Source organism: Sander vitreus, chromosome 3 (assembly GCF_031162955.1).
Source record: "Sander vitreus isolate 19-12246 chromosome 3, sanVit1, whole genome shotgun sequence".
Classification (NCBI taxonomy): Eukaryota; Metazoa; Chordata; class Actinopteri; order Perciformes; family Percidae; genus Sander; species Sander vitreus.
Window position 1 is genome coordinate 7,738,856 of NC_135857.1, and position 24,314 is coordinate 7,763,169.

General features: G+C 41.8%; 1 protein-coding gene across 1 annotated transcript in view; it reads right to left on the reverse strand.

Moving 5' to 3' along the window:
* LOC144515209 (kinase suppressor of Ras 1-like) overlaps window positions 1-24,314 on the reverse strand; it is a 68,520-nt gene that overhangs the window by 37,487 nt on the left and 6,719 nt on the right. Inside the window, exon 2 of the mRNA XM_078245839.1 lies at window positions 17,854-17,994. Within this exon, the coding sequence (XP_078101965.1) occupies window positions 17,854-17,994 (141 nt within the window). The remainder of the gene's footprint in view (window positions 1-17,853; window positions 17,995-24,314) is intronic.

The window sequence follows — 24,314 nt, forward strand, 5'->3', positions numbered from 1 at the left end:
TCTGTGTTTACAGGTGACGAAAGCATGAAAGGAAAGGAAAGGAAGGAACACTGACAGAATAACACTGAGTAGGAAAGAAAGACTCCTTTAACCCCATGAAGCTAAATCACACAGAAAGCAGCCAAACTCCTCTATCAATATATCTTCCTCTGACACTAATTACTGGTTTCTCACGCACATCCATAAACACACAGAAACAAACTTCTGAGTAAAGCACTCAGACTGAATCAGAGTCCAGACTTACAGGCACATGGGTTTGGATATATGCCTCCACCTAACAAGCAAATAAAAAGCTGTCCCTACAATGAAACACAAGACGCAAACAGCTGAACAAACAGCGCACACGCACACACACACACACACACACACACACACACACACACACACTCTAACTACCTGAAACTCTCTCTCCAATGGAACTTCTGTCAAATAAGGAAATGAAGGAAACACCTTCCCTAACCCTTTTATCACAGGTTACACACGCTAAAAGCTGGCAGACAGACACACCAGAGGTCATTACTGTACATTACCATGTGGTTGACCGTATCTTCTGAACATTAGAGCCCCTGCTCTCATAATCCAGGCACTGTGTACTAGAATATATCCGGGAGTGCAGCAGGCTGCTGGGAAACACACTGACAGAGAGCCAACAAATCTTCCCGGCGCTATTATCACGCTCCCTGTTTTTCTCCTCCCTCCTTCTTACACTTCCCTCCCCTTCTCTCTCTCTCTCTCTCTCTCTCTCTCTCTCTCTCTCTCTCTCTCTCTCTCTCTCTCTCTCGCAGCCAGTCTGTCTTTCTGACATGCCAACGTCGTGCATCAGCGACCGGCAGCAACCTGGGAAAAGCAGGGAAAACCATCATGGTTTCATTTTCATTTAGCTCGAATTCCTTTTTCAGTGTAACAGCTGGGTGTGGAGTTTGTTTTATGAGCTGACTTCTAAATAAATATGGTAGCTGATAGTGAGAGAGTGATTTTGGAATGCACAACAACCATACAACTAAAACAATATCTTGTTTCTCGTTGTCGCTGTGATAAGCTTTGAAACAGTTGCTGCAGTTACCCTGTTAACATTTCCGGAATGTTGTTCAATGCACATGTCTAATCAGTGCTGCACCCCACCCTACTTTGCAAGAAAATCCTCCATTTCCTCTGCCTCCCCCCCTCCCCCCACTTTACAATGCCCCATGCACTGTCCAAAGCCAGGCCATATAAGACTAAGGTGGGAATGAGAGGGCAAAGAGGGAGAGGAGAGAGAGGGAGTGAGGGGGTATAAAGTTGACAGGAAACAAAGAATTTGTGGCAAAACCGCAGAAAATACACATGGTTTAAAAAACTCTGTGTTAGCTGTTGATTGCAATAGCATTTTTGAGTAACCAAACTGTGAATATAAGTACAGGGTCATTCTGATAAGCTTACAGGCAAAGCTGAAACCCAACCTAAAGCGTAACTTCGGTTGTTTTGTTTTCAACCTGGACCCTATTTTCATATGTTTTGTGTCTAAGTGACTGATGGGAACAACAATCTTTGAAATTGGTCCAGTATTAAAGGTACAATATGTAACATTTCTGCATTAAAATGTCTAAAAACGACTATACCTATGTTATATATTTTGTTGAGTTGTGTGCTTACACTATCCTAAATGTTTCCAACAACGTTCAAACCCAGAGAAATCTGTTATTTTATTTTAATGACACGGGACGTTTCATTTAGTCGCCCGTCAGTGGCGTCATATAACCTTTGACCCCTCTAGTTACTCCAACTTCCATCAAAACACGGGAACCCAGATGATACGTTTGAGAGGAATCGTAAATCATACAATGTCACAGAAAGAATACTCAGTAACCGTAATACAGCTTGCTTTCTGCCACACAGCATCATTTTGTCACTGTCATTACATGCCACTTACAACACAGCAATACAGCAGAGATGTTATTTATTGATACATTTCAATATCGATTGATCCAGCTTATAGTGCTACGTTGACAAGTAACGTTAGCGTTAGCTCGTGCTAATGCTCGGTGGGGAACGTTAACGTTATAAGGTTACAACATTGTTCAATACATTCAGTATTATTTTAAGTATAATTGTTTTGATCAAGGTAAAGTTAACGTTAAACAACACTGGGCTAACCCACGATTACGGTCGCCAGCATAATGTCCACAAACTCCAGGGCAGTTCAGTGCATGGATTTGGTGTTTTAAAACTTTCTTGTGGCAGCGACAGACGCAGTGATGTTTCCTGTTTCCTGTACGGGACTCTCACACTGCCTCAAAACACTCTGACAAGTGTGATCGTCGCTTACATGACTGGCCACCGTATCAATACGTCAGGTTGCATTTCTCCAAAAGTTGAGTCGGTCTCAATTTTTCGCTGCAGGCTGCTGTTTTTTTTGTTGTCTCCCCCTGCCATCCCCACCGCTGCAGCCTAAACGCACCACCCCCATTCAAAATGAATGGGCAGACCTGCGTTTTCGCCGCGCTGTCCGATGACCGACGCAGGCAGTGTGAATGCAAGCTGACCCCTGCATGTCGATGACTTGAAACAGCAGTGGACAAATCACCAAAGTGAATACGATTTGTCAATGGGATCACTGCACATTTACACGAGGGCTGCTCCCTGAACACTGAACATGATTCAAAGCCTCAGCCTCAGGTTGTCAGGCAAAGCATGCAGACTTTTTCCTGCTGCATAATCGTTAACAGAACAAATCCGGATAACATGGCAGGCTATAGACGTTTACCAGCAAGTCTTGACTCGACATGAACGATACCTCGTTTCTGTTCGCTGCTCCGATGCTCTCAGCTCCAGCTGTTAGACTTTTAAACTCAACTATTTTTTGAAGCAGATGCAGATGACCTGAATTACTCTTCAGCTGATAGCAGCAGAGGAGACGCTCTGTGGCACGCTAGGATTTTATAACTGCAGTGTGACCAGGACGATCATTTTTAATCCCTCTGACTGTGTGGAAATGTAATGTTTTTACATCAGATGATGAACAAAGGCAATACAACGCTAGTCTTACATGGGACTTGACATGTAGCTGTTATAGGAATTCAGTCTGGGGCAATATATTTCTCATAATTGTAATTGATTCATTTATTCCTATGTTAGTGGCAGTAATGGAAATTGTTGGCAGTGTATGTTTCGCTATGGTTTATAATAATGGTAAACATGCACACCCCTAAGATGCGTACAGTCCAGGTGATCAGAAATTGTGACCGATGTGGTGGACACAAGCAGTTGATGACATTTGCATCACACCGACCTTAGCAGACCCTCGTAGCTGCCCAGAGTCAGAAAGTATTGGGTCTTAGTCTTATCATTTCGTGATGCTGAAACTGAAATCCATGCGTTTGTGTCTTCCTGACTTGATTACTGCAATGTCCTTTTTTTCTGGTCTTCCAAATTGTGCCACTAGAGGCCTTCAACTTGCTCAGAACACTGCAGCCAGAATCCTGACCAAAACTAGACAGAATCATCAGAAAGTAGGCCAGGCCGCAGCTGCAGGTTCAATTCCAACCCGCGGCCCTTTGCTGCACGTCATTCCCCTTCTCTCTCCCCTTTCGAGTCCAAGCTGTCCTTTCAAATAAAGGCCTAAAATGCCACAAACCGCAGAAATTCCCACAAAGCTAGAACTAGAGAACCTTTGACATTTTTGCTTGAAAAACGATTAAAACGATGATTTGATTATCAAAATAGTTGGTCACTGTTTCCCCCAGTGTGTTCCAAGCCTAGTGGCCCAATGGCCCCCACCGGGCCTAAACCACTGGGATGTATTTTTAAGACGTTTTTTAAACTACAGTCATATTGTGCGGCTCGGTTAGACCTAGTCATATTTTTTCAAATGTCCAGTTAACTTTTAGCACTGACTTCATGTAGGGCCCTATATAATCTGTCTTATAGCTTTTTTAAATTCTCAATTTCCCAATTCTGTCCATTATTCTGTTATGACAGAAACTATTGGGCTCTACATTTACAGTCACAGTCTGTGACTGGTCCGAGCCAGGCCCTCATCAAAAAAGATACTTGCCACCAGACCTCACAACTTTTCTGGGGGAAACACTGTTGCTGATTATTTTTTTGGTTGATCAAATAATTGTTTCAGCTCTACTAAGACTGGGAGCGCAGCCTTGTCTCTAAATAATCTCTAAATAAATGCATGGCATGTATTAAAATGAAAGGTAGAACACACTGTGCAGTACCTGAGAGGAGTCTTATCGCATGCAATTATGCAAAACAGCCTCCAGCTCTCTTTATCTCTGCCTCTTCATGCATTTTACCCAACTTTCACAATATCACAATGTCAACTGTTAATATTGTGGGAACTGCTCCCCTCTTCCACAGTAACACATGACAAAAACCAGGGACATCTGCATACTAATGAAGTATATGAAAAGATATACAAACAACAAACTGACTGTTTTGATGAAGAAGACTAAATTCCCCACTCATGGCTAGACATTTTCAAACCAGTTTGATATCGACAAACTATTTTGATAATCAAATAATTGTTTAGTCATTTTTGAAGCAAAAAACATTTGCTGGTTCCACCTTCTCAAATGTGAGAATTAGCTGCTTTGGAAGGTCACCAGTTAGATAGAGCATGAATCAGGTTGGGGAAGCACTTTGAGTGTCTATGATAAAGTGCTATATAAATGTAATGAATTATTATTATCATTCAGTTGCCCTTGAACAGGTCAGACTGACTCTGTACTACGGCTGGGCAATATATTGATATTATATCGACATCACTATATGCCTGCTATGCCCTGCAGTGCCCCGCTACGCCCAGCTATGCCATGAACTACTACAACTACTATTTCTAGTCACTGTTCCGTTATCTCTATTGTGACTATTATTGCCACTGTTCATCACACCCCCAGCCGGCACCGTCAGACACGAGCCTGGGTCTGTCCGGGATTTCTGCCTGTAAGGAAGTTTTCCTCACCACTGTTGCACCAAATGCTTGCTCTTGGGGGAATTACTGGAATTGTTGGGTCGTTGTAAATTATAGAGTGTGGTCTAGACCTACTCTATCTGTAAAGTGTCTTGTTGAGATAACTCTTACGATTTGATTCTATAAATGAAAATTGAATTGAATATGAGGCTAGATATCGTCTTAAATTTTGGATATCATAATATCGTGATATGACACAAGTGTTGTCTTTTCCTGGTATAACAGGCTGCATAACAGTAAAGTGGTGTCATTTTCTGAACTTCCCAGACGGTTACCTTACCACCCATTTAGTCATTGTATCCGCATTACTGATGATTATTTATGACAAAACCCATTGTGTTAATATTTTGTGAAAGCACCAAAAGTCAACCCTACAATATCGCTGCACTATAGACATCCATGTATTTGGTCAAAAATACCGTTATATTTGATTTTTTTTCTCTATATCGCCCAGCTCTAAGCTGTACTGTGTGTTAAAAAGTCATTCCTGAAACTGCTTTTAGTGAAACGTCGCTGGATGAGTAAAGGTTAAAAGAAGCATTGAAACTTTGCATGAATAAGCTGAAAAATCTAATGAGATCAGACCAGGGGTTGATGTATAGACTGTGTAAGTGAAGCCAAAACATCTGGATCGCCCCCTGGTGGATGGCTGCAGTATAGGTCATAAACCCCGCCCCCTCCATGTTAGCGGATGGGACATAACCTAAAAAATTTAAATAATTGTTTTCCGAAAGATGGTTTCTGTCATTGGATGTTTGGTCAAGTGTTCATTTTTCTGATAAGTTTGGGTTTTATTAGTTATTTGATGCCATGAAAAAGGAGTGAAAGGCCATGATTGACAGCTGTGATTGACTCACGATTGGTCAGGCAGGTGTATACCGCGGCTTCACCGCCCAATCACTACTGCGCAGACTCTGGCTCCAAAATTACAAGATGGCGGTGCCCGTATCTGGATATTTTGGCTTCACTTTTATACAGTCTACGGATTAGAACATTACATTTTGCTTTCTTGTGTAGAAGAGACATTTTTGGTCTTATGGTGGTGCCAGAGGAAAGCTCACGGAGTTAAAAAAAAAAAAAAAAAAAAATCTCTGGGAGTTCATATATATATATATAAATTATAATAGGTTTTTGGGGTGGGTTGCACAGGCAAGTTTTAATTATTTCATTACCCATCCCCCCTGTAAATTACACTTATAACCTGATTCAGTTACACACATTTATAGATGCTGACGAATTAAGTCTACGCAGACGTGGTCAACAGAAACGGACAGCGACCGCTGTCACCTATTATAAACTCATTTTGCTCAGTGACCAAACATTCCTGCAGAGTGACTCACAGTGTGAAGTGAGCCACGGTTCACACAATGACTACTGTTGCTGGTCAGGACAGCGAGGGCTACCGGGGACCAGGACACACTGTCCTGGCTCTGACCTGGACCAGGGAAACGGAGACCACTGACACATCAACTATGCTGTTTACCAATACCTCTGGGTCAGTGGTGGAATGTAACTAAGCACATTTACTCAAGTACTGTCATAAAATCCAAATGTTGAGGTACTTGTACTTTACTTGAGTCTTTTCTTTTCATGCCACTTTCTACTTCTACTCCGCTACATTTTAGAGAGAAATATTCTACTTTTTATTCCACACATTCATCTGACAGCTTTAGTTACTAGTTACATTCCACATTAAGAACACATGTAGTTTATCAAATCTGATGTTTTTATTATAAATGAAACTAGCCTACAATCTAAGGGCCTACAAGTCCAGCTGAGATGATTAGACCGTTAAACACACAACTGTTTAGATCCTTTCCACTTTCAAACATGTGAGGATTTTTCTGCATTGAGTACTTTTACTACTTAACATTTTCAATGCAGGACTTTTACTTGTAACAGAGTATTTTTACAGTGTGGTATTAGTACTTTTGCTTAAGTAAAAGATCTGAATACTTTTTCCACCACTGCTACACATAACTAGTGTAGGGGACTAACTAGTTACATGTAACAGCGTTACGTAATTTAATTACAAAAAAAAAAGGTAACTGTAATCCGTTACAGTTACTGGGAAGATAATTTCCATGATTACATTGGGGGTTACAGCTGAATATTTTCTGTAAAAAGCTAGGCTATATGTTGAATAACATTCATTTTGTTGCTTTGCATGTTTTTTATGCGCACAATGTCCTCTTTTGCCATTTCCAGCCACAGCCGTTTAGTAAAGTGTGATGCTATTCTGATGCTTTCGATTGGTTCTCCTGACTGAAATTGCAGAAATCTCCTCTCAAGCTGTCTGAGAGTTGCCACTATGGCTATGGATAAAAATGCGTTCCAGTGCTGTAAAAATAAAAAATAAACATTTAATACAAAAATCTGAGAAGCGTTCAGAATGCTATCGACGTTGTAAATGTTAATGTCCAACCTCAGGAAACATCTGCAGGTATGTAAGTTTAGTTAGCGCACAGTAATTGCTTGCAGTCGTATTAAATAAAGTACGGAAGACATGCTTCCGTGTGATACACCTAGCTTCTAATGTGTACTGAAAGTATTTTAGCACCATATTTAGCTTGGTGCATATCCGGTAAGTCTGACTTTGTGGTGGCTGTTCTTCAGAATTAAATAATTCATGTGATGAAGGACTTTAAAAAGGAGTTTGACAGTTGTCAGTGTTGAGTACTGCTGTAAGGTTTAAACATTCATTAGAAATTTAAAAAGTATTCAAAAAGTAATTAAATGTTATAAGTTACATTGTTTTGATATGGTAATTGAAATCGTAACAATACTATTACATTTTAAACAGGGTAACTTGTAATCACTAACCCTAACCCTAACCCTTACTTGTAAACCCCTAACCCTAACCTATGACATTTCCAAAGTAACCTTCCCAAAATCGCGTATAAGTTAGTACAACAATTTAAGAAAGGTTGTGTTAGTGTTGGAAATGTAAAATCAGCTGTAATAGATAGGGAACTGCTTTGGGTTGAGTGATGGAAAGTAACTATGTGTCTACACAGGAGGCGTTGTCAGGAATCCTCCCTGATCCTCCACTATTCGGCCTGGTTTTCCATTTCACTGTCTTTTCATTTCAGACCCAGCCTCTTTCCCACCAGCTCCACTACCTGCTACAACCTGCTACCACCTGCTCCTAGCTTACCTACTTCCATTTCCCTGATTGCTTCAGTAGTCTATAGCAGCACACTTTCATTACTCAGTTGCCAGATTGTCTTTAGCGTTCCGCTAACTCTCCAGCCTTCAAACCTGATCCCTGATCCTGCCTGTCTGAAACTCTGATTCCCTGCCTGATCCCTGTTGGTTAAGTTTGCCTTCTGGTCTTGTCTCTGCCTAGACTGGGAAAACCCTGACGAACTTCCGGCAAATTAGAGATTTGCTCTGCAAGTCAGTCTGGCCAAGAGCCCATTCAAGCCCATTTCCAATGTTTCCAAATTGAGGCACCAATCACAACCGTTGAGGCGGGCTTTACACGATGACGATAGCGCAGCGACGGCAAGCAGCTTTTTGTTTACATTCAACAAGATGGCCACCGAAGCGCAGAAACCCATGATGCCGCTGTTGCTGCTACGTCACCCGGATCGTTGGTCTGATTGGTTGACCAGAGGCATTTGAGCGGCGTCCGTTGGTCCCTTTGGAAATGGGCTGTGAATGAACGTTCCCCAGACCCACTCTCAGTTACAACTGAGAGTGGGTCTGGTGTCAACCAGGCTAGTCTCTGCCGGTAATAACGGAGTCAATAAACCTTTAGTGTTGTTTAAAAGTTGTGCTTCTGGGTTCTTGCCTGTTCTGTGCAAGAGTGTTGTATAGGAAATAGGCATGATAACATTGGGGGTAACATTGGAATATTTTCTGTAAAAAGCTAGGCTATACGTTGAATAACATTAATTTTGTTGATTTGCATGTTTTTCATGCGCACAAATGTAGCTCAACGTAAATTCTGTCAGGGAGACTTCTATTACGTTGTCTCTCTTCTCTTTAACTGATCAGCTGGGCAGTGGGTGTTACGGTTCTGTATACCAATTAGAATGTTCTAACCAATCACAGCATACTACCATGTTTTAAATCTGTTCTCTCTCCTGCTTCTGTCAGTTGTGTTTTCAGACGAGAGTCTGACCCGCCTCCTCCCATTCTACTTCCAGGCATTTTCGACGGTGTTCTCGGTCTTCTCCCGGCTGACGGCTCGTTTTTACGTCTTCGGATTTTTCTCACCACCACCAGTGTCTAGATTCCATTGGGGGATGGGTTTGGTTTTCCTAAACATTAGATTTGTATAGATACCCCTTTACAATGGAGTCTAATCTCCAAATAATTATGTTTGTACTTACTTGGTTATATCTTATTAATAAATGTTTGCATATCTGCAACTGAGTCTCCCCTGATTGAATGTCTTCTTTTGCCATTTCCAGCTACAGCCGTTTAGTAAAGCGTGATGCTATTCTTTTTTCTTTTTTTCCCTTTTATTATTTTTTTTGTCCTGTTAGGCCTTTATTAGATGGGACCGCTAAGACACGAAATGGGAGAGAGAGGGGGAATGACATGCAGCAAAGGGCCGCAGGTCGGAACCCAACCCGCGAACACTGCGTCAAGGACTGAGCCTCTGTATATGTGTGCCACCCAGGCTTGGTTTGATGCTATCCTGATGCTTTTGATTGGTTCTCCTGTCTGAAATTGCAGCCGTCTGACAGTTAAATCTCCTCTCAAGCTGTCTGAGAGTTGCCACTATGGCTACGGATAAAAACTCGTTCCAGTGCTTGAAATATAAAAAAAAAACGGGATTGAAGGGTTGGAAGATCTGAGCCAGTGAGCGTTACAGGCGTAGCGCAGAGCAGCACGTTTGCAGAGCAGCAGCTTCATTGCTCCGTGTGTGTCTACACAGGATGTGTTCATGTTCAGTTTTGAGTATAGGTCAGAAGCATTTTGGCAGCACTCAGAGACACATTAATCAATCAATAATAATGATCCAATAATATAATATAGAGTATAGCACAGTAAAAAGAACTGCATTAGTAATTTCAATTTTGATATTTTAATGTTGTTTAGGACATGGCCAGATGTTCCACAGACTGAGGCACTGTAACAACCGGCATGCAACTCAGAAGCCTATAATACATAAAGCACGTGTCAACCATGCAAAACAACACATATATCACACTGAACTAGTGGTGAAACAGAACAATGCCACTATGGTGGACACATGCAATTACAACATAGAAGCCAAGTACACAGATGGACTGAGGTTTGCATGGTGACAATGGAAGAGAGCCACTGGTTTTAAATGAGCCACCTCTTTATATGGGAAATACCTTACTAGTATATGGTGTATTTACCAAAAGACCACACAAAAACAAGGCACTTTTCTCAGAGCAACAATAAACTCCCCTCCTTGAGACTTAGTTTTTAACCCCCCTAATGCCTACCATACACTAGACAACTCTGAAAAGACTAAAGTCTGACACCATCTCACATCTAAAGACAATCTGGCATAATGTCACTGAGTTATAAGTCACAGACTAGAAGATTTTACTACCAAGACTTCAAACTTAGGCTAATATCAAACAAGTTTGATTTTGTCGGAACGTCCAGACGGGAAAAAGATCGACTAGTTTTATGACCACCTTGCACCAAACGACTGAAACGACGGGAGTGCCCCAACTCCAGTAGGACTCTCACGATTTCATTCCCATATTGGAAATTTGTCTGCGACAGTGGGATCGCTTGAAAGTTCGTTTGGTGTAAGGTCTGTCGGCACTGGGGTAAAATAAGTGCGCATCCAAAGAAAAGTGCAATCGTAAAAAGTTCAATTCAACGTTGACTGATAGTCTTACCTCAGCGTCCTACATGTGATTCTGTGAGGTTGGTGAAAGTCTAGCTGCTCCCGTCAGCACGAGCGTCTCTGTGCTGCTGTGCGTCTGAGCCCACCTGTCATTTCCTCCTCAGCACAGTGTCGGGGGAAAAAACTGAGTCAGCCTGAGGCACGACTCTGCCACTGCCTCCAGTGTTTGTCTTCACTATTGTTTACAAGGCGCTTTCAAGTCTGCCGAGTTGCGTGTGTTTGTGTGTGTGTGTTGGTATGTGCAGAGGCTGGTTTGGGTGTGTATAAATAGCACACTGGGGAGGGACAGAGGCTTGCAGAGCAGCTGACTCAACACATTCTAGTTTGGGTGAGTGCTCATCACAAAAAGCGGTATGGCTGCTGCTTTTCCAAACACTGCAGGACTCTGTCCAACCAACACTACTGTCAACATAACAGTCAGGCCATCTAGGCCTGAGAATGTAAGATTCAATGAAATACAACAAGTTAAATTGCATGGGAAATCTTGCTCAGATTCAACTGCTACGTGTCCATGTTCCATACATTCTATCCTGGTTTGGATTAGGGACTGCTTTCATACTGGAAATGTAGCTAAATTCATTATAGTCAAAGATGTCAGAATGCATACTACAAGCTGGAAATAACTCATTGTGGACAGGAGTGACTCCTCAAAAACCATTAGGTTTGGGAACCGAAACCTGGTTCCAAAAATGCCAAGAACTGGGAAATGGGGTATTATTGAGAGTGACGAAACACTCAGGTTGCGTCTAAAATCTCCTTCTTTGTACTACAAACTCAACATGTATACTATCGTTCAACATACTTTTGTGTAAATAAACAGTAGTGTTTATCTTTTCGGACGCACTGAGCTGTAATTGTCAACGTCACTTCCTGAGAGCCTCCTTGCTGTTGGAAACGCATAACCTCCGCTCTTGCGGCATCGCCATATAACCCTTAAATTACTGAAAGAGGGGAATAACTAGACCAACAGTCGTTTAAATATGTATAAATGTAAATCAGAGTGTTGTTGACATTACAGAGCTCCCTGGTTTCTGTCCGTTTGTCTGTTATGAACGTTGTCGTTACTACCGCATTGCATTGTGGGATATTTATGCCGGCGTAGTGTCCAGTATTGCATACTGTAACATTTTACAGGAAATAGTATGCAATTTGCGTACTATTGGTTTTATACTAAGGTTTCGGACAAAATAAAACATCTCACCTACTGTTTTAGTTACTAAATAGCATGTTAGTGTGGAATTTCGGACGCAGCCTGAGTCAGACCTTCCCTGAACCCCCACTAATCAGTCTCAGGAGATGCTCTGCTCTACAAGATAAACTTGTTAGGCCCGCTGCCCCTAGGTAGCTTCTCTGTTCTCTCCTCTCTCCCTCCCTCTGTCTGTCCTAATTGCAGGAGAGGAGTCTGGTGTGCGGTAGTCAGGGTTCCAGCTGCCTCTCATCTACCACAATCAACCTCTGTTTCATATACCCAGTCATTCCTTCACTCTGCGTCAGATCATAGACAATATTGCCACACTGCCATTGGAACCTGACTCCTGCTACCGTGCCACTCCTGCCATACACTGAACCGGAACCACCACCACTGGACCCCGCCGCTAGCCGGCCTACTGTCTCTCTCTGACGGACCTGCTCCTTCACCTGACCTGTTCTCCACCCTGAAAACCTGGACTTGCCTTTTACGTCCCAGAAGGACTTCACCATTATTCATTTAATTAACTGTAAAACCTCCTTTGTAATGTACAGGCTAGAATGCTAGAATGTCGCCACTGGAGGAAAAAAAAGACGTTTGCAGAACAGGCTGGCAGGACACAAATATGCCATTGGCACAGGGATTGTAAACTACCCTACGGCGAGACACTATCTGGACACTTGTATAACAGTGACCCATACACACTACAAGCCTTTTGCATTGACCACAACCCATCTTCCGTACAATAGGTAGAGACAAAGGAAACTTAATCAACAGGAAGACATTCTAAACACCCAGGCCTAAACGAGGACCTAGATTTCACTGCTTTTGTTTTTGTTTTTGTGCTCTGTAACCATTGCTATTGTTTGCATTCACTATGTTGCGCTTTAATTCAGCTTTGATGAATATAGTGGGCGAAACACCACCATCTACTGGTGATTTTAAATATGTACACCCTCTTTAGGCCACACATGTCATGTGAAAAATCCCCCTTTTGTGGAATAGAGTTTGTTTTTAGGTCTAACACGACTCTCCCATTACAACGAAGGCCTTTTAATTATTCAAAGAGAGATCCTTTGAGTTTTCTTTCCATTTCTTAACATGTATCCTTATCCAAAGTCTTTTTGAATCCAGGAAGCGCTCCTCCCTAAATCTTTGAAGATAAAAATGTTTTTGGTCCAAACAAGCATCTCTATCCAGTTAAAGCGACTTGGTTTTGTAAATATCTTGAGGACAGAAAAAAAAGAAAGTGGGAAGGTGATCCAACCAGAGGGTGGGTGGATGGATGGATTTCATTGTCCGGAAAGGGGAATATTTGTTTCCAGACAATGTGCCTCCAGAGCAAAAATACATTTACATACAACATAAATGCATTTGTACAGAAAACAGACCGCTATGACAGAGGGGATAAAACTGGGGTCATGGGCAATGGTGAGTGCCATACAAGTGATGTGTTGTTTGGGGGGTTGGCAGACCGATGGTTTTGGAAGCAGAGTGTGTAACAACTTGTTCTTTTTGGAGACAGACAGCATGGGGAGAAAACAGTGAGCAGTAGAGTATTATGGACTTTTGTAAAGCAGTAACAGAAGGTGGGGGGTGGCAACAGAGTGCCTTGAGTTTGTGAATGGCAGAGAGTCTATGCTGGCCGTGTTTGTGTCAGTGGTGTGTGAGTCCAAACTGGACTTTTATTGTCCAGTGTGAGTTCAAGGCATTTGAAACTGGCAACCTGCCAATCAACTGTCTCCCCATTGATGGAAATGGGGTTAAGGGAAATGCGGTGTGTGTGTGTGTGTGTGTGTGTGTGTGTGTGTGTGTGTGTGTGTGTGTTGATAAAACATGCTTTGTATTATTAACATTCATTGATAAGTAGAGTTATTGTCATTAAGAAGTGCAAGTATGGCAGTGTGATCAGAGTACTTAAAGCTTTAGTGCGTAACTTTTTGATATTAATGAACGTCCGAGACATTCAAGCCATCGCCAAATGAGTTGCTACAAAGCTAATTAAGACTATCAGCTCCGTACTCCGTACTCTCTGTATTTCTCAGTATGGCTATGTTCAGAAGATTGTGGCGTTTGGCGACTTTCGCGCGCAGAAACTCGAATGAAGATAACTACCTCTTCTGAAGAGTCCATCATATTTTTTTAATCCTTTGTGTCCTCCTTGGCTTCTAGCAACTGTGTGGAGGAGGGGTGGGGGTGCTGCGCGATCACCGAAGGCTTGTATCATGTGGATGCGCCGGCAGAATTGTTGTCATTACTTAGAATTCCTCATGGCGGAGACAGAAACCACGCACTATAGCTTTAAGGTAGCTTCGCGAACCACTGTCTTTATTTTCTGAGCTCAGTAGATGGCGCTCTCTGTTCAAAGAAAAAGGTTAAAGGGGTGGTTCAGAATTTTGGACATAGGACCTCATTTCCAAGTTAGCCGGTGTGTTATTTATCAGTGGAGACAGTTTTCAACACTTTTCATCCAGTCCTTCCAGTTGCAGAGTTTGCTGGTGCTAGGCTAGCGCAAGTCAACAGTATCTGCTAGCCTGCCACTAAAAACAGTCTTACCACAGTACACCCGAGGCAAATAAATGATAACGCCAGACTATCGATGTAAATGTCTGTGTTGATAGAATAATGTTAGAAATAAACTACCCTTGCATCGCATTACAATAGTTATACTTTGTTCCCTGTAGTTGGTAGCATAGGCTACAGCAGCGGCGGAGTGATATTACCTAGGCTACTGAGAAAGCTGGTCTCCATGACAATCACATGAGTTTATTTACCTGCCGCTGCAATTTGCATGTAAACTGTCCGAGCTTAGCTACATGACTTTTCTGTCAGCAATTACCTAAAGTTAGCAGTTAGCCCAGCCAGGTCTCTACCAAGAGTGTAGCTATACTGTTAGCTAACGTTGTCACTCTCCACAATGCATTGAACTGTAACATTAGGCTCGTTTGAGATGCGGCCGCAGTTTTTAAGAGCCAGGCGCCGCAGTTGTTCTCCACCGACTGCAAGAGCCAGGCGGACTCAGGCGGACCCAGTGCATGCTGGGAAACGCCGGCCTCTCAGCTGGTCTAACAGCTGATTGGTTCAGAATCGACTCAACATGATGACGTTTTATATAAACTTTATATTGATTTTGATTTGGAGGGATTTTAACTGCTATTTGTCTGATTTAAAGGCTTATTCTGTACAGAACACCTGTTGTGTGGCTGATAGTGACGTTTAGAAGTCAGAGAGACTAAATCTGTTCAGATTACGGATCATGTACAGTGTGTTGTTAAAATTAAAATCAGCCACAGATCTCATGTAGAGCATTTTAACAGCTACTCTGTCATAATAAAAACAACTGGTGACTGTGTACAAGCTGATATATGGGTCTGATAACATTTTATTAAATCGGAATCGGACCACAGTGTTTCTGTCACTTCCTGTTCAGCCTGAAGGCTGCTGAAATCGGCTGGAAACTGTCCGAGTTGACAGCGGATTTTTGTCACCGCCCCCGGCTGCTGCCGCCTGCTCTCGTCCACTTTACAGGCGAGGCGCAGTTCATCTCGAACGAGCCTGTTATCTCCACTAAAGTTGTCAGTCTCAATCTATCAGTAGCAGCTAGGCTAACGTTATGAAAGGGGCTAGCTTTATTAGCTAGAGTAGCCTACCAAAAGTTATTACCTGTTCATCAGTAGCTGTTGGTGCATCTGGAAAGACGGACAGAACCGCATTTGTTGTCAGTGACTTGTGGTCCTTAAGATTGCGGGGTTTTTCAAAGTCGTCTGGTCTAAAATGATCACTACACATTTGCCACTTGAGTAGAGTCTCTGCCTTGATGTCCAAGCCAGCAGCAAGAAGCCACTGTTGGTTCCTTCCTGGATCTCCCAATGGAAATTTGTGGAAACTTTGTGGTGCCCATCTGTTTGGTTTATTTTTTACAATTTCTAAATGCACACTAAATCACCATGTTGCCTAGTCCTTAGTTTCCAATCCAATGCTTCAATACCAATGTACTAGGCTTCTACTAGGTGTCCCGACTGTAGGGTGCAGTACTACTAACCGGTGCTGAGAAACTAGTCCCTCAAAATGTAATGCGATCATTGAGATGCAAGGGTAGTTTTATTTCTAACATTATTCTATCAACGCAGACATTTACATCGGTAGGGGTTATAATTTATTTGCCTCGGGTGTACTGTGGAGTGTGTAAGACTGCTTTTAATGGCAGGCTAGCAGATACTGCTGACTTGCGCTAGCCTAGCATCAGCGAACTCTGCAACTCGAAGGACTGGATGAAAAGTGTTGAAAACTGTCTCCACTGATGAATAACACACTGGCTAACTTGGAAATTAGGTCCTATGTCCAAAATTCTGAACCACCCCTTTAAAGGAATGGTAATTCAATGTGTTTTCAACCCTTTGTTGAACAGACAGCGCCATCTAGTGAGCTCAGAAAATAAAGACAGTGGTTCGCAAAGCTTCATTTGACCATCACTACTTTAAAGTACTCAAAAGGAGAGTGCAGGAATCGTTCAGGCCCCAGACAAAAATATCCCAGTCTGTGCAAGCAAGCACTCCCTGTAGCTGTGCAGTTGCGTGAATGAGATGTGAGTTGGGGAATGTGAACTGTGAAGTGCAGAAAAAAAATCACATGCTGCTCTTTTCAACTGTGGATGCTGCTGACTGTATTAATGTTCTTCTCTGGTAGGGACCTGTTCGTGTCCACTGCATTAGATAGACAGACAGACAGACAGATTTGTATTGATCCCAAAATGGGAAATTACGGTGCTACAGCAGCAAAATATCAGACACACAGCACACATACAGAATATACATGAAATAATAAATAGGATAGAATACAATAACTAATATTACAAAATGAAGATTAAAAAAATTCTAAGTGGAGAATGTAAAAATGTATATAGAAGTTGGGAATAAAAATGTACAACTACTTAAATAGTATTTATAAAGAACCTTAGTGCAGTATTGTGGTCTTATCTAACACTCAGTGAAGTGTTAAAAATGATGGATCGGGTCTAATTATCCTCGGGTCTATTCTAATCAGGTCCTCTTTTTGGTGAAATAATCTGGGTAGGATTTCCACAGGTCTGTTTTAGAATGGTGTAAAGGCCTCTAATCATGACATCTTGTGCACGAGTGAGGGTAAAAAAGTGTGAGAAGCCTGGCTTTGCCATCAGCAGTGATGCATGCATGTTTTTGTGGTGTGTGTGTGTGTGTGTGTGTGTGTGTGTGTGTGTGTGTGTGTGTGTGTGTGTGTGTGCGTGTGTGTGCGTGTTAGTGATGGTCAAAAGAAGCTTCGCGAACCACTGTCTCTATTTTCTGAGCTCACTAGATGGCGCTCTTCATTTGACCATCACTAGTGCGTGTGCGTGCGCGTGTGTGTGTGTGTTTTAGGGAGGGAGAGAGAGAGGAAGAGAAGGGGAAAGGTGGACTGTTCTCAGAATGCTGCTTTCTCACTTTTTAAGGCCTGTGATTTGAAACAAGACATACTTAAATATGCTTTTTTTTTAACAGTTACTTACTGCGGCAAAGGTGCCGCTTTGGACCAAGGCACCTTTGCGAGAACAATATCAGAACCTTTGTGATATCTATAATCACCATAAATACGTGACAATGCAAAGTTGCAGTTACATTTCAATCAAATATATTCATATTCTAAATGCTTTGAAATATTATACATTAAATGTAAAAGAAAATATATGCAAAAGGGGGTCAATGCTAATGTATATGTTTTCTTTATAAAGGACAGACTGTTCCACTAAAATGCAGACAGGCAAAACAAATCTGCACGCGCACACACACAACACACACACACACACACACACACACACACACACACACACACACACACACACACCTGTATGAATTGTGGTGTGAGGTCAGCTGTTAGGAGCCAGTCCTCCAGTCTCGGGTATCCACACAGAGCTTCAGGTCTCTCCCTCTCTGGTACCCTCTGCTTCCACTGCAGCTGGGTCCACATGTAGTGCGTCAGCTTCACCTGTAGGGGAGGCCAACACAACACAGACTGCTTCACACACTGAGGTGTCATGGAACCAGCAGTTCACCAGCAGAAACATCACTACAATGTCCTCCCAAGTAGGAGTATAGTTACTTGACAAAAATTAGACACACTTTAGTGTTGTTACATACTAAATGTAGCCCCTAACTGTTTGTGTTGCACATACAGCAGTCTGTTTAGAGCTGGGCCACATGGAAAAAATATCACGATATCAATGTCGATATCGCGGCGATATTGTAGGGTTGCCGATTGGTGCGTTCACAAAATATTAACACAATGAGCGTTTAGATAAATAATCATCAATAATGTGGATTAAATGACTGAGTGGGAAAAGGCAAAACAATAGAACAGCTGTCAGTCTGGTAAGTTCAGAAAATTACATCACTTTACTGTAATGTAGACTTTAAAACCAGGAAAAGACAACACTTGTGTCATATCATATATTAAGATATCCAGAATTTAAGACGATATCTAGGCTAATATATCGATATAATATCGATTTATTGCCCATCCCTAATTTTGTTCATTTAGTGCCTCTATATGTAGACCTAATTGCTCAGGTCTTAATTTCAAGCTCTGTGTGAGACACTAACTTAAGTTAGGGCAAGTTAGCGGGACACATCATTTCAAAACTTGACAAAGACTTGCCCTGCTTGTTGGATCAACCATAAATATCAAGTGTAGTGTATGTATGTAAAGCAGTAGTGAGAAATGAGACTTCAGTGTGTGAGGAAATCCCCTGACTGGTGGCCCACAGCAGTCTGCTGTTAAACCGTCGAGCAAACTGTCAAAGTACTGTAAGTGTGACACGGCCTCAGGAGCCGGATTGAAACTGCTTGTACGCTTATGAAGGCTGATGGATGCTATTCTGACACTGACCCTGATCATTCCTGATACAACTTTTTGAAATTCCCCAACATTTGAAACCTGTAATGTTTAGATAACATTTAGACTATCATGGCACTAAGAGTAAAATTATCTTTACTGACATGTAGGCTACACAAATATAATATTTAAAGGGATATGTGAAAAAAGAAATTGGTGGCTTCTAGGCCACAACAAGCCAGAAAATGTGTTTTTGGCTCATGTGGATGACAGACATCAATTCCCAGAATGCACTTGCTTTGCTGCTTTAGCGTCTACTCCCAAGCCACGCCTACTGTTTACAGACAGACAGTGAGACAGTCAACGCAACTTAAGTGTGTTTTATTGTCATTTCAACCATATACACGAAACAACGTTTCACCGTGGCTAAAGGGGTTACACAATTAAAATATATAAAAACAACATTATATAAAAACGACATACGAAACAGGCTACATTTAGTGCACACACATTATAGGTTCCGTAAAGTTAAGCTAACACATAGCTACTAGCATTAGCGCTTGGTGGTCTATAAACACCGAGTATAAACACAGCCGTAAATTTGCGTGGAATGTAGAATGGTCGGCATTTAACAGTCACAAACTCCACCAGTAGTTAGTGCGGTAGTTTGAATGCACATAATTGTTGTTCTAAAATTTCCTTCGATCTAAAATCTTCTACTGAGAAGCCAGTAAGTGAGGATTCAAGATGGCTGCCGCTCGTTTTGGCTCGGCAATCTTCGGAGAAAGACGACAGTCCAACCCCCTATGGGCGGGTTGAAAACATGCGGAAGTAGCTCCTACTACTGGCTGTAGTCCATTGCCTCTGGGCAAAAATGCCTCCGATGACGGAAAACGACAATTTTTGCGTCATCAGAGGCTTTTTTCCAGACCCACAATACAGAGATCTCTCGTCTCAGGGGGACATGAGGGAGGGAAGCACGGTCATTCAAAAATACTACCGTGTTTCTACTGATACAAAGCTTAATGCTAAATCAGTGAAGTATCCCTTTAATAAATATTTTAGCAGGTCCCTTAATGCAGAGTGAGGAGACTTCACTGCAGATTTCCGATTTAGTCCAATCCTTCCGCACTAATCTGCAATGATTTCTCAGACAACTCATGAAATAATAAACACACGTGATAGCAGCGGAACCCTCCACAGAGATTTATTATCTAAAATTATACTATATGAATATAGTATTATTATATAAGTATTATTATTATATTTGTATTATAAGTAGGGATCGACCGACACTGGTTTTTCAAGACTGATAACGATTATTAGTAGTTAATGAAACCAATAACCAATATTTGGAACCGATATGCATTTACAGTGAAAATGAAATCTTTAAAACAAACTTCAACACAAAACTTGGTTTAAATGCTTTAAAGGAACACGCCGACTTATTGGGACTTTAGCTTATCCCCCAGAGTTAGACAAGTCGATACATACCCTTCTCATCTCCATGTGTGTTGTAACTCTGTCTGATGCCCCCACTGCTAGTCTAGTTTAGCACAGATCCTGAAGGTAACTGGTTCCAACTAGCCTACTGCTCCCAATAAGTGACAAAATAACACCAACATGTTCCTATTTACATGTTGTGATTTGTATAGTCACAACGTGTACAAATAACAAGGTCACATGAGACACAGCCATCTTCTAACCGTATTCAAACTGGGAACTATATTCTCAGAAGGCGAAGTACTGCTACTTCTGCTACTTGGGCGGAGTGATTTGCTAGCAGCACCTGAAGCCCCGTGGTGAGGAGCAGAGAGTTCACCTGGAGTTCACTCAGAGTTGGAGTAATTACTAGACAATTACTAGATAGTAAAAGCATAGTGACCTTGTTATTTGTACACCCTGTGACTATACAAAATCACATGTAAACAGGAACATGTTGGCGTTATTTTGTCACTTATTTTGGAGCAGTAGTCTAGTTGGAACCGGTTACCTCCAGGATCTGTGCTAGGCTAAGCTAGCGCTGGGGGCGTCAGACAGAGTTACAACACGCACGGAGATGAGAAGGGTATGTATGGACTTATCTAACTTTGGGGGATACGGTGAATAAGCTAAAGTCCCAATTACTCGGCGTGGTCCTTTAAGCAATTATTTAATAAATTAGAAACTTTCAACATAATACCCGTTAAAAGAGAGTCAGATAGCGTTGTGGGCGGGACATGAAGCCAGACTCAGTGGTGAGTGAAACCGAAGCAGAGCGACAGACACAGAGCTGTAGCCGAGCCAAAGTAGCGCCCCCTTTTTATTTAATTAACTTTATCGGTTACTAGGCAAAAAAACGGCCCGATAATCCCTAATTATAATATTCAGAGTGAAAAATAAGTTATTTAAGACAAGGTGGTTTCAAGGTTTTGGATTTTAATACTTGGAATAATACATTTAAGTGGATTTCATAATTAACAAAAAACAAACCTGGAATGCTTTCCCCACTTATATATATGTATATATATATATACACACACGTTATATATATACACACACACACACACGCCTTTACGTCACTCTCAGCTCTGGTCACTGTGATCTGTTGTCCAGCTGACAGTCTGTTCTATAAATACTCTTCATTACATCTGGGGGAACACACGGATTGTTTTCTCACCGCAGCATCAGCCTGTCACTCCTATAGCGACTGACACCATGAAAACCCTGTGGTCACATGAGGGCTTGGCCCAAAAAAAGGCCCCTTCTAAACATACACTGATGCTTGCCGTGCTCTCTCACAGCAGCTGTGTGGTTTTTCTGAACAGCTGTAAAAGATGTCAGTGTATTGTCCAGGTCTCCTTGACATTGTGTCTCAATGAGCTTCATTTACAGCGTTAGCAGTTGTCTTTTAGCTGCTGGATAAGATACACATCTCAAAACCTCACTTACTGCACAAGAAAAGTCTAAATGCTGAACTTCAATGGTTTAAACAACAGGTTGAACAGAGTTCTCTAACACCGTTCTGGGGCTGGCTAAACATTATTATTTTCAAGCTTGGGACCGATTCACAAACTTTTTTCCAGCAAAATGCAGAAATACTAAAAAATGATTGAAACATGCCAATAAAGCTAATTGAATTGAAAAAAATGAATTGACAGAGAGAGAGAGTGAGAGAGAGCGAGAGAGAGAGAGAGAATATTCCTATTTTGTAGCTGCTGCACTATTTTACCTTAGGTTCTAACTAGACTTAAGAGCCTGAGATCAAATAGTTTAATTGCCAATGTATGCTTTACTGTAATTGTTGTGCATATGACAATAAACAACTTGAAACATTGTCACCCTATAACCATACAACCTATAACCGTAGTGTGGCTCTAGACACAAGGAATTCAATGAAAAACAACTAAATGTAGAGAAGCAAGCAACATGCCTCTCATTTAAATGTTTACAACTACAAACTGTTGTTATATTCACAATTAATTAAGGACTTCATAATTTATCTAATTTAATGTTTGAAATACATCAACAGTCTGCCAGGCTAATCATCTACATGATTTTGTGTAGGCCTACATCTGTGCACTATAACACACAGTGTGAGAGGGAGAGGGAGAGAGAGAGAAGAAAATAAAATGAGAGAAAACAAGAACAGGCAGTTGGGAAACCACATGGGGTTTTCCTGACTATCATCAACACTTCGCATAGACTGCCTTCCTACGTTAACAGCCTCACATGCTGAAAAAGTTCCACCGTAATGTTGGCTTCAACTGTTTGTCCCATTCAGATAGCTTAGTTCATCTTTGCAGAACTTGGAACTTCACAGAGATTACGTTAATCTGTCATTTCCTCTACATCTTCACTACGCTGACAGTTTCACTGGACCAGCAGTATAGCAACAAACATGATGGTTCTGGATCCACGTCTGCATAAACAAAGAGCTATATATGACAGTAGACGGGTGCACAGAGCAGTGTCAGCACCCAGAGCTGTGAAGCCAAGCAGGGAGACATGGAGCTGCAACAGACAAGTTGCAATTGCACTCGTATGCGCACCGAAAGTGGACCAAACAAGCATAGGTCTCAGTAATCTTTCAATTGAATTTGTTTGTGGTGAGAACGTGATCAGACCTCGAACCGCTCCAACTAGTACTCCTAAGTCTAAGTCTGAGCTATTAGTCAATTAGTCATGACAAAAGATTTTTCCATATTTTGTTTGTCAGCAATTATAACATTAACGTTACCTAGCTTGTTTGGTAGCTTGTTTAATAGCTTGTTGGATAGTTAGTTAGCTAACTTGCCACCCGACATGCTTCACTGGTTACAGACAATGAGCTGGCTGGCTTTTTAGTTAACGTGCTTGCTAGGAGGCTAAGTTCTCAGTTCAGCATCATCTGTATTAGAGAAAATAATCACTTCATCCAATGTTTAAAGTGAATAAAATCGTTTGCCAGCCTTACTTGAGTTCCACAACTACACGTATTCTCTACAACTGTACTATTTTGAATGTGTTATCTGTGTCACTTTCAAAAATTGCTCTTGAGATATTTCATGTTTATTGTCCCCCTCGACTGTTAGATTAAATTTACACCCATGGGTGCGCATTCATTGTGCATGTTGATGTATGTGTATGCACGTGTACTTGCTTGTCATTTGCATGTCATTTGTAAGTGTATTGTGGAGTTGAGCGTGGTTTGCAATCAGCTGCATTGGAGAGAGGTGTGGGGGTTAGCTCATTAGAGCAGTGCCAGGTGAGTTAATTGTCTCAGCTGATTCTTGTTGGACTAATTACACTCTCCCTTTATATGCAGTAGCGTGCTAGAGCTTCAGCTGGCAGCCGTAGGAGCTGAGAGGGGTTGGTTTGAATTGTGTGTGTGTGTGTGTGTGTGTTTGTTTTCCGATGATATCCAGGACGATTACGGATTTTGAACGTTGGAAATTGGTAGTCAAGTGAGGAGTGGAAAGGGGCAGGTTTGGCCGATGGCCTGTATAGGCGCGGTAACGATCCGCTTCTGCTGGATTGCCGTACCAAAGGTCCTAAACCGTGGAACATCAATAAATCTTTTTTAAATCTAAAGACTTTCTCACAGCAGACATGTTGACTTGTCATAGTAGGAAAAGCACAGCTGAAATTGATAACCTTAACGATGGCTCAATTCCTTCAAGTGTCCCAGTGAGCTATTTCAGTGAGTCAGCATGCACAATACCAGGGCCTCTCCTAAGTGGAATGCGGCCATTATTAATGGTTTTGAATACAGCTGTGCTTTTCCCACTATGACATGTCAAACTTACAATTGCTATATATGTCAGAGGTTGCACGCCTCCGGAGCAACTAGGGGTTAAGTGTCTTGCTCAGGGACACATTGGTTGATATATCGCAGTGGAATAGAAGTAATGTGGTATGGTGTGGAGACTTTAATGCACACAACGCACTGTGGGGGAGTGAGAGGGTGGATAGCAATGGACAAATAATAGAGTAGAGTTGTTGGATGAGAAAAA